General features: G+C 43.7%; 1 protein-coding gene across 18 annotated transcripts in view; it reads left to right on the top strand.

The window, feature by feature from the left end:
* rims2a (regulating synaptic membrane exocytosis 2a) overlaps window positions 1–15,894 on the top strand; it is a 702,781-nt gene that overhangs the window by 271,981 nt on the left and 414,906 nt on the right. For 14 of the 18 annotated variants that reach the window (XM_078216681.1, XM_078216675.1, XM_078216665.1 and 11 more), the window contains 3 exons: window positions 2,356–2,427; window positions 3,486–3,642; window positions 5,132–5,142. In XM_078216681.1, coding sequence (XP_078072807.1) covers window positions 2,356–2,427; window positions 3,486–3,642; window positions 5,132–5,142 — 240 coding nt within the window. The remainder of the gene's footprint in view (window positions 1–2,355; window positions 2,428–3,485; window positions 3,643–5,131; window positions 5,143–15,894) is intronic. The other 4 variants (XM_078216669.1, XM_078216668.1, XM_078216667.1 and 1 more) reach the window with 1 other exon arrangement.

Below are 15,894 nucleotides of genomic sequence, written 5' to 3'. Positions count from 1 at the left end.
CCCTTTTTACAACATTAACTTTCTCATTCAACTAACTATTTAAAGATCCCAAACCTTCAATGGGGCTGATGGATTTGTGAGTGAGTGAGCGATGGTTGATGGGATAGAATCATAGAATCCCTGCAGTACAGAAGGGGGCCGTTTGGCCCATCGAGTCTGTACCAGCCACAATCCCACCCAGACCCTATTTCCCTAACCCCACACATTTACCCTGCTAATCCCCCTTGGATCAGGGGGTGGATCGTTGAGTCAATGGGTGGTTGTGAGGGTTATATTGTTAATCACTGAATTACATCAGAGATGAAACAGGGTAACCATTCTAGGGTAAGTATGCCTGTAAGCAGCACGTATATGAACCCAAGTCTCCAGATAGTGCAATCAGTGCAGGTGACATTTATGCAGTGCAGATCAGCCTATCTGATGTTTAAACATACCGGGCGATTACAGTACCCGTGTGTGCATCAAGACTTCCTCAGGGTCCCGACATGCACCAACGGTGTAAGTTCGGGGCATCACTGCTTCCGATGCTGGAAGATCTGGCCCATTAGGGCCTGGGTGGGATTGTGGTCGGTGCAGACTCGATGGGCCGAATGGCCTCCTTCTGCACTGTAGGGTTTCTATGATTCTATGATTATAATTGCTTTTAATATGAATAACTGCTTATCACACACATTGTAGAATATATCCTTACCTAGAGTACAGTGAATGTAGGGTAGAATCGTTGAAAAATAAAATCTGCAGATTCTTCATTCAGCAAGAAATGGATAAATGTTGATTTGATGCCAAGGCCAGGGAAGACGAAAATGGTGAAAATGAGTCTTTTCCAAAAGCCTGGTGGCCTCAATGAACAAAATGACCTTTTCTTATCGTATTCAAGTATAACTTGTGCAAACCATGTGCCAATGTTTCAAATGCACTTCCTTACTGTTCTCACAATTGTTATTTCCTTTTCCTGCCATTTGAAGATAAATGAGCTATTTCAGAATTATGCATTCTGAAATTATCCCACACATTTATGCGTTGCTGGTTTTTGTTTAATTCAGATTTTGGGGGCTCAGCATCACTGAACCACCTCCTGGAGTTTTGTTAGGTCACAAGATGGTTATAGACTCATAGGAAATGGAATCTACACATCCACTGCCGGTCTACAGAGGCCAAAGATAAGCACAGGAGCTGAACATGAGCTTTTCAGAATCTGTGGGAGGAGGGATTTTCTGCCCCCATTTTGGGGGGATGGAGAGGGCAAACAATCGAGCGGGAGTCATAATGGCTTTTATGCCGATGAGCCTTTCCCGATTGTCCCCATCCCTGCCCTCCCTGCCAATGATGTAACGGGAATCTCAACTTTAAAAGTTGGGAACCTCATTTGCATCTACTCTACTACGCATATCAGGACTTTATGCCTGAAAGGCCCCCCCCCCCCCCCCCCCCTCCCCCACACACTAACTTGCCCATTCACGTTGATGTGGGGGCATGCCAATGTGAATCACAACAGGTCCCCCACAACGTGCACCTAGTGGGCAGAACCCGCTGGAGGTGCACAGGTGAGTACAACCCTGAAGGGGTAGAGGGTCATGTCCAGGCATTGCCCCCTGGCACTCCCTGATGGTGGTGTTCCATTGGGGGCAGGGGGAGGGGGTTCTGTGGTGGGGGAGAGCGCAGGTTTTCTTTGAGGGTTTTTATTTTTTTAAATCGGGGCACCATTGTGCTGGTGGTATGGACCCATTCCAAGTCCACCCCGTCAGCATGACATTGTGGACCCACCCTTTCACCATTTTTTGACAAAAGTGTTCAAAAATACAGCGGAAAAAGTCAGCAATACAGCTGGCAGGCAACCCTCTGCTTTCCTGCCTGAGCTGATACTTTTCCAAAAAAATGGCAAAATTCCTCTCTGAATCTGCAAACTTATATTGCAGTGAAATTTCTTCAGAGTTGTGACAAACATGCAACATTCTTTTCTTTCCAAACCTACAGATATTTGAATTGATAAAACTTGAAAATATCACAATTTGGGGATAAAGACAATTAAAAACAAAATTATGAACTGCAAATCCCTTTTTGAACTGGGTGCCCTTTATAAATTGGGCAGAATCATTTTCAATATATCTAATTGATATGAGCATGCTTTTGCATAGTACATGAAAATCTGATGTTTCAGCTTTATTTTTATTCCAGCTTGGTAAGTATAGTCATTTATTAGTGAATAAACCTGCTTTCCAGCTCTTAGAATCACATTCCTGTTTTCAGTAAACCTAGCTTTACTTCGATGTGTGTCTGAGACAAAAATAATCACTGGAAACCCTTCTGTGAAAACATATCAGTTATTTGTAAGACATGATTTTTTTTAAATTTTAGGATCACAACGCATCAGTGACAGTGAAGTCTCCGACTATGACTGCGATGATGGGATTGGAGTTGTTTCTTCAGGTATGGAAGCTAAACAAGTGCACTTCCCTTTTGTTCCATCGCCATTTCTCCAACAGATTTTCAGTTTCCACAATGCTTCAATGAACAGTAAAGATACTTAATCACTTTTGTTGATTTCTGTAGAGCTCGAAGTCAGAACAAACAAGCAGTTAAGAGGCAAAGATATTATAACTTGATACACCAAATGTAAATGTTTTCAAGGCATGTTTTCTTCAAAGCCAAGTAAAAGTTAACTCATAGAGAACTGCTGGCTCAGTATCAGTTGATAATTATAGATCTTGTGTTTGGGCAGAGATGGAGGGACCATGTGCAATATTGTTCCTGTATTTCCTAGCTGACTCCACAAAGAGGGTTACACTTGATAACTTGATATTAGACGGCATGGTGGCACAGTGGTTAGCACTGCTGTCTCACAGCACCGGGGACTCAGATTTGATTCTAGCCTTGGGTCTGTCTGGAGTTTGTACATTCTCCCTGTGTCTATGTGGCTTTCCTGCAGGTGCTCTGATTTCCTCCCACAGTCCAAAGATGTGCACGTTAGGTGGAATGGTCATGCTAAATTGCCCCTTAGTGTCCCAAGATGTGTAGGTTAGGGGGATTCATAGATAAATACGTGGGGTTACGGGAATAGAGCGATGGGTGGGCCGGGGAAGATGCATACTTGATGGGCCAAATGGCAGCCTCCTGCACTGTACGGGTTCTACGATTCTATAACATTTTTTTTACAATTGAGAAATGTAGATGTAGAGCCAAGTACATTTCCAGCAATACATTCTTTGAAAGCGTAACTCACGTAATACATATCTAAGGTTAATGGCTGTCTAGTTAGAAAGTGATGGAATCTAATTTTGTTATTAAAAATCTAATTTGTTTTTGATGATCGCACAAATGGGCAATCGCAAATCAACAGCCCTTTGACTTCAGCCGAAAGGGGATTGGAAAAGATTACTAATTTACTATTGCTCAAAATAGATTTCTATTCTGCCCTGCTTTATTGATGTATGCAAGAAAAAAGATAATATTCTAAATTGCTATTTTTCTCACATTTCTCACCACAGATTACAGACACAACGGGAGAGATATTCAGAGTTCAACATTATCAGTTCCAGAGCAAGTAATGTCATCAAACCATTGTTCACAGTCAGGCTCACCACTTCGAGGGGACAATATGGGCAGGACCCGTTCCCGATCCCCCAGTGTTCCTCCTCCTCAAAGGTAGGGTTAAGCATGGATCTAAGATACTGCAGGGAAGGAAACATCTGCTGCTCTATTGGTATAGATATGAAAGGGTGAGATGAAGATAATAAGATATTAAACGTATTTCTTCACTTACATTCTGATTTAGGCAATTATCTTGAGGATTTTTGAGTGCAAAACCCAAGCAGAGATGTGCAGCCTATTAACATCAATGGTGAAAATAAAAAAATGATCAGTACCGGTAAATGTTAGATGAGCTGCTGGAACAACATCAATCAATATGATGTTTAAAGCATCCTCCAAGAACACACCTTCTAGATTGATCCAAAAATAAGCATGGAATATCATCAGCAAACTTCAGTACACTGCTTCTCCCGCTTGTGAGCTGTAATTCTAACAGCCCCATGTGGCAAGATGGTAGGCAAGGTGGTTCATAAAATTTGTTGTCGAAGCAGTGGCTCCATACCTATTGTCTCCCCACCCACTGCAGTTCTACCAGCGGCCAGTGAAGGGCTAGGCGGCCTACTCGCCCATGGGCTAATTAAGACCCTTAAGTGGTTAATTAGTGACCACTTAAGGGCCTATTCCACTGCCGCTGGGTTAGTACCCTCTGTAGGCGAAGTTGGTGTCAAGTGTCTACACCACAAGGTAAAACTTGGCAGACTGTTGGCAGGAAAAATGAACGGGTATCTCCTAGCTGAGCCCCTTATGCCCATCAGAACTCCCCAAGGGTTTCCCCTCCCATTGCGCCTTGATGATTCTGCCCTCCCACCAACCCCCTTGCCAGGGCTGCTAGCCTGGCCCCGGCAAGGACTTACTTTGAAGTCTTGTCTCTTTCGGCTCCTCTCCAGTAGGTACTGCAGGCCATTTCAGCAGTGGGCACTGCTCCCTGATAGGTAGGGCTCACCTTAAACCAATTAGCAGTCTAATTTGCAACCCTGCAAAATGAGCCGGCCAAGTGAAGGTGGACTCACCTTGAATTTTACCTCGAGTGTAAAATTCTGCCCACGGCGTTGCTTTGCTTTGATTTGATTTGACTTATTGTCGCATGTATTAGCATACAGTGAAAAGTATTGTTTCTTGCGCACCATATGGACAAAGCATACCATTCACAGAGAAGGAAACGAGAGTGTGCAGAATGTAGTGTTACAGTTATAGCTAGGATGTAGAGAAGGATCAACTCAATGCAGGGTAGGTCTGTTCAGAAGTTGATGGCAGCAAGGAAGAAGCTGTTCTTGTGTTAGTTGGTATTTGCTCTCAGACTTTTGTATCTTTCCTGATGGAAGAAGGTGGAAGAGAGAATGTCTGGAGTGCATGGGGTCCTTAATTATGCTGGCTGCTTTGCCGAGGCAGCGGGAAGTGTAGACAGAGTCAATGGATGGGAGGCTGGTTTGCGTGGAGCCATACCAAGCTATGATACATCCAGAAAGAATGCTTTCTATGGTGCACCTGTAAAAGTTGGTGAGAGTCATATGACATGCCAAATTTTCTTAGTCTTCTGAGAAAGTAGAGGTGTGGGTGGGCTTTCTTAACTATAGTGTCAGCATGGGGGGACCAGGACAGGTTGTTGATGATCTGGACATCTAAAAACCTGAAGCTCTCTGCCCTTTCTACTCCGTCCCCGTTGATGTAGACAGGGGCATGTTCTCCTCTACACTTCCTGAAGTCAATGACAATCTATTTCGTTTTGTTGACATTGAGGGAGAGATTATTGTTGCCGCACCAGTTCACCAGATTCTCCATCTCATTCCTGTACTCTGTCTTCTCATTGTTTGAGGTCTGACCCACTATGGTCGTGTCGTCAGCAAACTTGAAAATCGAGTTGGAGGGGAATTTGGCCACACATTCTTAGGTGTATAAGGAGTATAGTAGGGGGCTGAGAACACAGCCTTGTAGGGCATTGAGGATAATCATGGAGGAGGTGTTGTTGCCTATCCTTACTGATTGTGCGTTCTCTCAGACAGTGCAGTAATTGTCTGCCCCCTAGGTGCACAAGTCCAAACTGTTGTTTGTTGAATTCAATCTTAAGGGATTAGGCTCCAGAAAAACCACTGGTTTATTTAGTTGGCACTTATTATGCAATTCTCATTAGGGCTGTTTATGGGTGTCGGTGTCGCTATTAATAATATCACTTGACAAAAAGAAAGCAGTAGACTTGCAGACCTCTAAGTTGTAGACTTTATGAGCTTCCATTCATTTAATGGTGTATAATATAAGGGGAGAATTGTAATTGACACTGACATTCAATGGTATTACCATGCTGAGTCATCTGCTATCAACATCCTGGCAATTACCATTGACTAGAAACTGAACTGGACTAGCCATATAAATACTGTGGCTACCAGGGCAGGTCAAAGGCTAGGAATTCTGCGGTGAGTAACTCGCTTCTTGACTCCCCAAAGCCTGCCCACCATCTACAAGGCACAAGTCAGGAGTTTAATCGACTTGCCTGGATGAGTGCCGCTCCAACAACATTCAAGAAGCTTGACACCATCCAGGACAAAGAAGTCGCTTGATTGCTATCTCTTCGACAAGCATTCAATCTCTCCGTCACCAATAGATAGCGGTAGCCATGTGTACCATCTATAAGATGCACTGCAGGATCTCACCACGGTTTCTTGGACAGCACCTTCCAAAGCCACGAACACTACTGCCCAGAAGGATAAGAACAACAGAAACCTGGGAACACCATTCCCCTCCAAGTCACTCACCATCCTGACTCGGAAATGTATCATTGTTCCTTCACTGTTGTCGGGTCAAAATCCTGGAACTCCCTCCGTAACAGCATTGTGAGTGCACCTACACCTCAGGAAGTGCAGCAATTCAAGAAGGCAGCTCTCCACCTCTCAAGGGCAATTAGGGATGGGCAATAAATGCTGGCCTAGCCAACAATGCACATATTCCGTAAAATGATTTTTTAAGAAGTCAGCTACATTTTTGTTTTCACTGATGTGTGCTATGTCTGATAACTTTAATTGCAGATGCTGAGCCTTGCAGCCCAGTTACGTCTCTCCAGACTGCATTTTTTATTTTACTAACACACAAAGTCATGTGCATTTCTATTAAGTTTGTATTAAGTTTGTATTTGAACTAGTAGAACAGAGAATGGTCCCAACCTGGACCAAATTGAGGTAGTACTGATAAAAATAGCCATCATGTGATCCACCCAGAAGTTCAGCTTCCTTTTCAGCCCCTGTCTGTTTTAGTGTGGGTGAGGGCAACTCTAGGCCCTGGTAGCTACCCACTCCTATTAAGGAGGCAAATTGACAGCATTGTGAGCTTATTGTATATGGGACATTTGTTTTAAAAATTTCATGGAGGTGACCGAACTTCAGCAGCTATTGGGTTTTATACCAGCTCCATGGAGGACTGGACCATGGATTGGAGATGGAAAGAGTTTAAAAGAGAAGTAAAATGTTTTTGTCCCCTTTATTGTTCATCATTCGCTGCTGCCGCATGAAGTGTATCCATGTTCATTAAGGTGAGACATAACAGGGCTGTGATTTGAAGATGTAACTACCCATTTTACAAATTGTTACTTTTGCCAATGGGGAAGCTGTCCAGTAAAACATCATCATTGTAAATGTAGAAAAGTCTTCAAATTATTTTTTTAAATTTGTGAAGTGGAAAAAAATGATATAAATTATTTTACAGTGTTGAAAGTGAAGCCGAGTCTGTTAACAAGGTCTAAATGTTTAAGTTCGCCCCATTACTTTTGTGTATTCAGTCTCGAATCTATTGAGATAGCAGTTCTGAAATTTGTTTGTTTATTCAGAAGTTTTATTGGATCTTGGCTGGAATACATAGCGGGCTTGAAGAATCTAGCTCTTTAGCCCATTAACTCCCCTGAGTATTTAACAGTGATAGTAACAATTGTGAATTTTGTTCAAAAAGTGGATAATGGGTGAGGGTTGAACAGGGTGGAGGGTAAGGTGGGGGTTTGTTTGAAGTGGTCAAAGGGGGCAGCTGTTCATAAATGAGCCACTGACTGCGTCTTAAGAACTGGCATGATATTTTTTGGAAGGCAGACGGACCTTTTACCTTGCCTACTCCGGAGTTGGCCTACCTCCATTTCTGCCTTGGGCCTGCTACTTCTCATGGCAAGCCTTTCGCCAGGCCACTAAAGGCCTTAAATCCCAGAAAATCCCATCTCCCGGCAGTCTCGGGGCTAGAATGCTGGACCATTTTGGGATCTCGGGAACTTTGGAAAATCTCTATCTATCTCCTTTACAACCCTAGAATGTAGCCTGTCAAGTTCTGGAGATTTGTAAGCTTTTAGTTTCTTGGATTTCCCTTAAGGTTTTTTCTGCTTATATTAATAATTATGGACCAGATTTTCATAGGAGAGACAGAAAGGCCAAGTTGGGAAACCGCCTGACATGACAGACCCTTTTCCTTTAAAAGGGCCCCCAACCACCATAATTTTGCAGGGAGATGGGGGCAGGATGGAGTCATCCCTGCTGCCTCCGGCAATAGTTAGAAGGTGGCCACCCCAGTGTGTGAGTGCCAAGGAGAGATGGTTAGAAGGCCTGCTTTGTTTCTCAGGGATTTTGGCTCAGTTGCTTTCAAGGCTCTTAGACTCCATTAACCCTCTTCCCTTGACTCCCTCGCATCCACTCCCATGACACCTCCATGCCTTCTTTATGCTCCACCCAATGCTCTTCCAACACCTCTCATAGCCCTCATGCCACCTCATTTCCCCATGTTGTTATGTATCCCCCATGCCATCTCATTCCCCAGTGCCCTTTCCATGCCCCTCATGCTTTTTATGTCCTATTCATGCCCTCTCGTATGCCAGTGCTCTCCATGTGTTTTCCATAGCTTCTCAGCATTATCCACTACAGGAAGACCTCAGGAGCCATGTTGGGAAATGGAAATGAAAAATAAATAAACTTCTAACTCGTAGAGTTCTCACTAAAACACATTTGAATTGCAAAAGCGCACTCATTCATAAAATCCATTTGAAAAAAATGTAAATCCCCCAAGTAGTCAATTTGTTGTAGAAATGAACAAATCTCTCTTTCACTTACCACACCACAGACAGATAATCCTTTAATAATCTCTTCAAAATGTGAACGCAGCCCCCTACTAAGATATGTAAATATAAATTTTCTGAAACTCAGCCAAACATTCATAATGGACACAGCTATAAGAACAAACATCGGGAAATCTAAACAATGGAGATTACTGAAATTGCAAAAAAAGGCTATTTGTTTCCTAAGCCGCAGTAAATCCATGCACTTTAGCAGCAGATATATGTTTTTTTAACTCTAACTGAAAGCTATAGAATGTTTGTTCTCCAATTTTAAAGAGCTGAGATTTAAATCACTTCAGAACATGACACTTAAATAGACCTTTCACAAGTTTTAATGCCTCTTCCATAAAATTGTGGTCCCCACACTGCGGGTTAAGCCCATTGTGGTACTCAGCAATCAAATCAAATGGTCCTGCTGAGTTCAGACTTCCCACTTGTTCATTCATGCCCCTTATCCGGGGCTTATACATATGCTCCCGCCCACTATTTTCAAAGATCTCCCAAGTCTCAGTGAAAATCTGAGCCTATAAGTTATGAATGTTCCATCAATAAGTGTATATTTAAGGCTGAGATTGACAGATTTTTGATCTCCAAGAGAATCAAGAGATATGGGGAGAGGGCAGGAAAGTGTATTTGAGGAAGCTGATCAGCCACGGCAGTACTGAATGCTCAGTAAGCTCGAGGGGCCAAATGGCCTCCTCCTACACCTACTTTTTAATCCTAGTAGACATCTATGTTTGCAAACTTAACACTTTCTGTCTAACTTTCCAACAGAACTTTAAATATCCTTACAATTATCATCTAATTGGTGCTTGACAGCCCCATTTAAACAAAATTAATTTCCAAAAATTAATTTGTACACTCATGTTGTGATGGCAATTGTAAAGTCCTGTTTTCATAATATTTATTTTCATGTGAGTGTGCAGGTATCTGTTGTTTTTATTCAAACTGAAAGCTGTAGAATGTTTGTTCTCTAATTGTCATACACTACAGAAGAGACCCTTCAACCCATCAACTCTGCACTGACAAAACTAGATCTGCACCAAAATCCCACTTTCCTGTTCTTGACTCATATGCTTGAATGTTATGACATTTCAAAATTTCAAATACTTAGCCACATACTTCTTAAAGGTTGTGAGGTTTCCCGCCTCTACTACCCTCCCAGGTAGTGCATTCCAGATTCCCACCACCATCTGGGTGACAACATTTTTCCTCAGATCCCTTCTAAATCGCCTGCCCCTCACCTTAAAATTATTCCCCCTTGTTATTGGCCCTTGAACTAAGAGGGACAGCTGCTTCCTATTGACCCTGTCCAAACCCCTCAGAATCTTATACACCTCAATCAGGTCCACCCTTAGCCTTCTCTGCTCTAAAGAAAATAGCCCAAGCCTATCCAGTCTCTCATCATAGTTCAAATGCTCCATCCCAGGCAGTATCAAGGTGAATCTGCTCTTCAACCTCTCTGGCGAAATCATATCTTTCCTATAATGAGGCGACCATAACTGCACACGGTACTCAAGCTGTGGTCTAACCAAAGCTTTGTACAGCTCCAACATAACCTCCCTGCTCCTATAATCTATGTAAGGAGTCTAACAACACCAGGTTAAAGTCCAACAGGTTTATTTGGTAGCAAACGCCACTAGCTTTCAGAGCGCTGCTCCTTCGTCAGATGAAGTGGAAATCTGCCATTTCCACATCATGCCTATAATCTATGCCACATCTGATAAAGGCAAGTGGCCTGTGTGCCTTCTTAACTACCCTATTAACTTGTCCTGCTGCCTTCAGGGTTCTATGGACAAGCACCCCAAGATCTCTCTGTTCCTCTGAGCTCCCTAGTGTCCTACCATTCTTTGAGTACTTGCTTGGCTTGTTACTCCTTCCAAAGTGCATCACCATGCACTGGAAAAGCTCTTCAGAATTATCCTCCAGGGTGAGAGGAGTGGGGGAAGTGGGAGCCAGTTGAACTTTGCGCAATCCTCATTCATGAAGGCAGCCACACATGTACAAAGTACAACTACTTTCAGTCTGATCTGGTTTTGTAAGGAGGGAGAGGGAAATATGACTTGTGTACATTAGGCCTAGTAGGAGAAAGACATACCGGAGCTCTTTGGAGAGCTAAGGTACACTTTTGGTTATGGTCCCGGGCCACCTCTTGAAGTAGTCAGGTATCCCTTGGGAAAGGTCAAGTGTCCTTTGGGATTGTTAATAATTATATGAGTGTGCATAAAGAGTAAATAAACTTGTTGGAACTGTCAAGCTCATTGGAACTGTTGAGGGGAAAAAGGGAACTGTCAAAGAGAGCTGTTATATATTTAAGTGGTTGCATAATTGCTTTAAGAGCCAGTCACATAATTCGAAGGTGATGTCATTGAGGTGTTTCACAGACCCTTGTTTAGTTTCTGTTTCTACTCTGGACAGGCAGCAGCGCCTTCAATAAATCTGTTGCTGTTCATTTGAATCTTCGTGTGCCAACCATATCTTTTCTCTTTTTATTTAAAACCCACAACTCCTAACATAGTTAGGACATTACAAAAAGAAAATTGACGACAAGTTGGGATTCTGTTTTGTCAAGAAATTTGAGAAAAGATCCTAAGTTAAATAAAACATTATGTGCCCTTGCACTTCAAATATTAGAAGGCCGGGGAAAATCAATGATTAAAGATTAAAGTGCCAGTGGAGGAAGATCAAGCAAGAAAGCAAAGGAAAAAAAAACCACATTTCTTACCAGAAAAAAAATCCCACAAACTCCTCTAAGCTTTTTTTAATTTTTAATGGTCACAAGTAGGCTTACATTCATACTACAATGAAGTTACTGTGAAAATCCCCAGTTGCCACACTCTGGCGCCTGTCCAGGTACACTGAGGGAGAATTTAATACGGCCAATGCACCTAACCTGCACATTTTTGGACTGTGGGAGGAAACCGGAGCACCTGGAAGAAACCCAGGCAGACTGGGGGAGAATGTGCAAACTCCACACAGACAGTGATCCACATCGAGAATTGAACCCAGGTCCCTGGCACTTTGAGGCAGCAGTGCCGTCCCACTGTGCCACCATGCTACCCCACTGTGCTACCGGGTTGCTTTTGGGTCCATACATATGTTGCAGTACGTAGTCATGATGTGGAGATGCCGGCGTTGGACTGGGGTAAACACAGTAAGAGTTTTAACAACACCAGGTTAAAGTCCAACAGGTTTATTTGGTAGCAAATGCCATTAGCTTTCGGAGCGCTGCTCCTTTGTCAGATGGAGTGGAAATCTGCTCTCAAACAGGACACAGAGACACAAAATCAAGTTACAGAATACTGATTAGAATGCGAATCTCTACAGCCAACCAGGTCTTAAAGATACAGACAATGTGAGTGGAGGGAGCATTAAGCACAAGTTAAAGAGATGTGTATTGTCTCCAGACAGGACAGCCAGTGAGATTCTGCAAGTCCAGGAGGCAAGCTGTGGGGGTTACTGATAGTGTGACATAAAGCCAACATCCCGGTTTAGGCCGTCCTCATGTGTGCGGAACTTGGCTATCAGTTTCTGCTCAGCGACTCTGCGCTGTCGTGTGTCGTGAAGGCCGCCTTGGAGAACGCTTACCCGAAGATCAGAGGCCGAATGCTCGTGACCGCTGAAGTGCTCCCCCACAGGAAGAGAACAGTCTTGCCTGGTGATTGTCGAGCGGTGTTCATTCATCCATTGTCGTAGCGTCTGCATGGTTTCCCCAATGTACCATGCGTCGGGACATCCTTTCCTGCAGCGTATCAGGAATACAACGTTGGCTGAGTTGCAAGAGTAGGTACCGTGTACCTGGTAGATGGTGTTCTCACGTGAGATGATGGCATCCGTGTCGATGATCCGGCACGTCTTGCAGAGGTTGCTGTGGCAGGGTTGTGTGGTGTCGTGGTCACTGTTCTCCTGGAGGCTGGGTAGTTTGCTGCGGACAATGGTCTGTTTGAGGTTGTGCGGTCGTTTGAAGGCAAGAAGTGGGGGTGCGGGGATGGCCTTGGCGAGATGTTCGTCTTCATCAATGACATGTTGAAGGCTCCGGAGGAGATGCCGTAGCTTCTCCGCTCCAGGGAAGTACTGGACAACGAAGGGTACTCTGTCCACCGTGTCCCGTGTTTGTCTTCTGAGGAGGTCGGTGCGGTTTTTCGCTGTGGCGCGTCGGAACTGTTGATCGATGAGTCGAGCGCCATATTCTGTTCTTATGAGGGCATCTTTCAGCGTCTGGAGGTGTCTGTTGCGATCCTCCTCATCCGAGCAGATCCTGTGTATACGGAGGGCTTGTCCGTAGGGGATGGCTTCTTTAACGTGTTTAGGATGGAAGCTGGAGAAGTGGAGCATCGTGAGGTTATTCGTGAGCTTGCGGTACAGTGAGGTGCTGAGGTGACTGTCCTTAATGGAGAGCAGATTTCCACTCCATCTGACGAAGGAGCAGTGCTCCGAAAGCTAATGGCATTTGCTACCAAATAAACCTGTTGGACTTTAACCTGATGTTGTTAAAACTCTTACTGTGCAGTACGTAGTGGCAGAGCAGGAGACTCACAACACAATTCATAGAATCATAGAATCACTACAGTACCGAAGGAGACCATTCGACACCATCTCTCCGACAGAACATCTTACCCATACGTACCCCTCCATCCTATCCCTGTAACCCCATGCATTTACCCTGCTAATCTCGTCACCTCTTCGGACATTAAGGGGAAATTTTAGCATGGCCAATCCACGTAACCTGCACATCTTTGGCCTGTGGTAGGAAACTGGAGTACCCGGCGGAAACCCACACAGATATGAGGAGAATGTGCCAACTCCACACAGACAGTCACCCAAGGCTGGGATCAACCTCGGGTCCCTGGTGCTGTAAGGCAACAGTGCTAACCACTGTGCTACTGTGAAAAAATGTAGAAGCTCTCTGTGATTTTAAAAGTGGGGGGTTTTTCCGATCAGGAAAGGGGGAGATTCCAGGCAGCATCTGGCATATTTGAAAACGGGATGGTTCACTGTATGGCTGGGGCTGTTTTAAAAAAAAATCAAGTCAACCGTCTCTGGGATAAAAAGGAGTACTGGGAAGACAGTAAAATGATATATACTCAGCAGCCTCAAGTCGCTAGTGCCTGCAAGGGAAATAGTGGGTCAATTAGGATCTATGGGTCCGTTGGATGAAGAAAAGGGATCATGGAGTTCCTATGCAGAGCGTTTTCGGTACTTTGTACAAGCGAATAAAATGGGAAAAAAAGTTGCTCGTACCAGCTTTTCTCAGTAAATTGGAAGTGAAACCTCAAATTTGCTCAGGAACTTGGTTCATCCCACAAAGCCAGGAACCAAAACTTACGATGAGTTGACAAAGATGCTTGAAGAACGTTATTTTCCAAAGCCATTGATCATTGTGGAATGGTTCAGTTTCCACTGAAGGAATTAAGTGAAAGGTGAAAATATTGCTTAATTTGTGGCAATTTAAAAAAGGCTGGGACAACATTGCGAGTTTGGTGAGTCATCACAAGATACTCTTCAGTTCAAACTCTTTTAGTTTGTGGTTTCCAAGAGAGGAAGTATCTACTGAAGTTCCAAATTGTATTTCTAGGGTCAAGGACAGCCAAATTCTAGAACATTGTATACAAACAAAGATTAATGGACGTCCTACTGATCAACTTTCTTCTTGACTGTGTGTAATGATTAATGGTGCATAGTGCTGTGCCTAGAGTATTATTGATCCTATGTTTAACATTGTTGTAATTTGTTGTCATGACCACAGAAGTAAAGGGGAGGGATGTTATATATTTAAGTGGTTGCATGAATGCTTGAGCCAGTCATATGATTTGATGGTGATGCTATTGGGTTATTTAACAGACACTTGTTTAGTTTCAGTTTCTACTCTGTACAGGCAACAGCTCCTTCAATAAATCTGCTGGTATTAGTTTGAATCTATATGTGCAAACCACATCTTTTTAAAACCCACAATGTCGAATATAGCTAGGACATTGCAAGAGCATTTAAAACTCCTGCCCTTTAAACATTTGAACAAACTGTTCGCAGTGTTGAAAAATATCAGTACTTGCCATTTCACCATGCTTGTTGACATAAGCCTGAGGGTTTCCATTAGAATATTAGTGCTGCACAACTGGTTTCATAACCTATCACAGTAGAATGCCTGCCAGTTCGCAATTTGATTGCTAGCTCTAAATGCTTATAAAGTTTTTGAAGTGGCACCATGAATACCAATACTCTATAAGGGGATTAAGGCATTAAATGTAGTGAGTGGGTTTTTAATCAGAGTTTTTCTAAATCACGAATTTATCAATAGATTGTTGAGAACTTCATTTAATCTCAACAGTCCTGAGGTCAGGTCATAGTGGAGACTTGGTGAGTTGGCATTGAGAGTGTACAGAAAAAGGGTGCTATGTGGGAGGACATGGGTTGGCATGAATTGACACTGAGTTGGTATGGGGACTATGGGGGTAGTTGAAGGGGCATAAGTTGGCATGGAGGGTACGAAAGGACATGTGGAGCGGGTGGGGGCATGGGTTGGCTGGATGTGATATAGTAAGAAGTTTAACAACACCAGGTTAAAGTCCAACAGGTTTATTTGGTAGCAAAAGCCACACAAGCTTTTGGAGCTCCAAGCCCCTTCTTCAGGTGGAGAAGGGGCTTGAAGCCCCGAAAGCTTGTGTGGCTTTTGCTACCAAATAAACCTGTTGGACTTCAACCTGGTGTTGTTAAACTTCTTACTGTGTTTACCCCAATCCAACGCCGGCATCTCCACATCATGGATGAGATATAGACAGAGTGTGAGGGGATGTAAAGGACGAGTGCTGGAGGGCTGTTTTTCATTTCATTCTCTTTTTCACAGCTGGGACAAAGTGTCAGACAGCCAACCTTCCCACCCGCCTGGATGGGGTGGTGATGGTGTGAGCTCCCACTTGACCTTTTAGCCAGGGGGCAGGGACTACACAACCTCATTCATTCTAGTCCAGTCTCTTTCTGCCCATCTCCATTTATTGAATAAATCTAATAGCAAACACTTGGGGTGGGATTTTCCTGCCTAACTCCCCCTCTCCCCTCACTGTGGTGGGACAAATGAGCCATGCAAAATCTGTAGACTTCAGTGGGACCAGAAGATCCTGCCAGCAGCCAATGTTGAGCTACCATGGGGGGGCTGGAAAATTCCTGCCATGATTTTGATGTAAGTTGCCATTGTGCTAACAGAACTCTAAAGGGAAAACATGTTAAATAGTTTTGAAAAT

The sequence above is a fragment of the Mustelus asterias genome, chromosome 7, assembly GCF_964213995.1.
Source record: "Mustelus asterias chromosome 7, sMusAst1.hap1.1, whole genome shotgun sequence".
Lineage (NCBI taxonomy): Eukaryota > Metazoa > Chordata > Chondrichthyes > Carcharhiniformes > Triakidae > Mustelus > Mustelus asterias.
The sequence above is the reverse complement of the archived record's forward strand: the minus strand, read 5'-3'. Positions and strand labels throughout refer to the sequence as shown.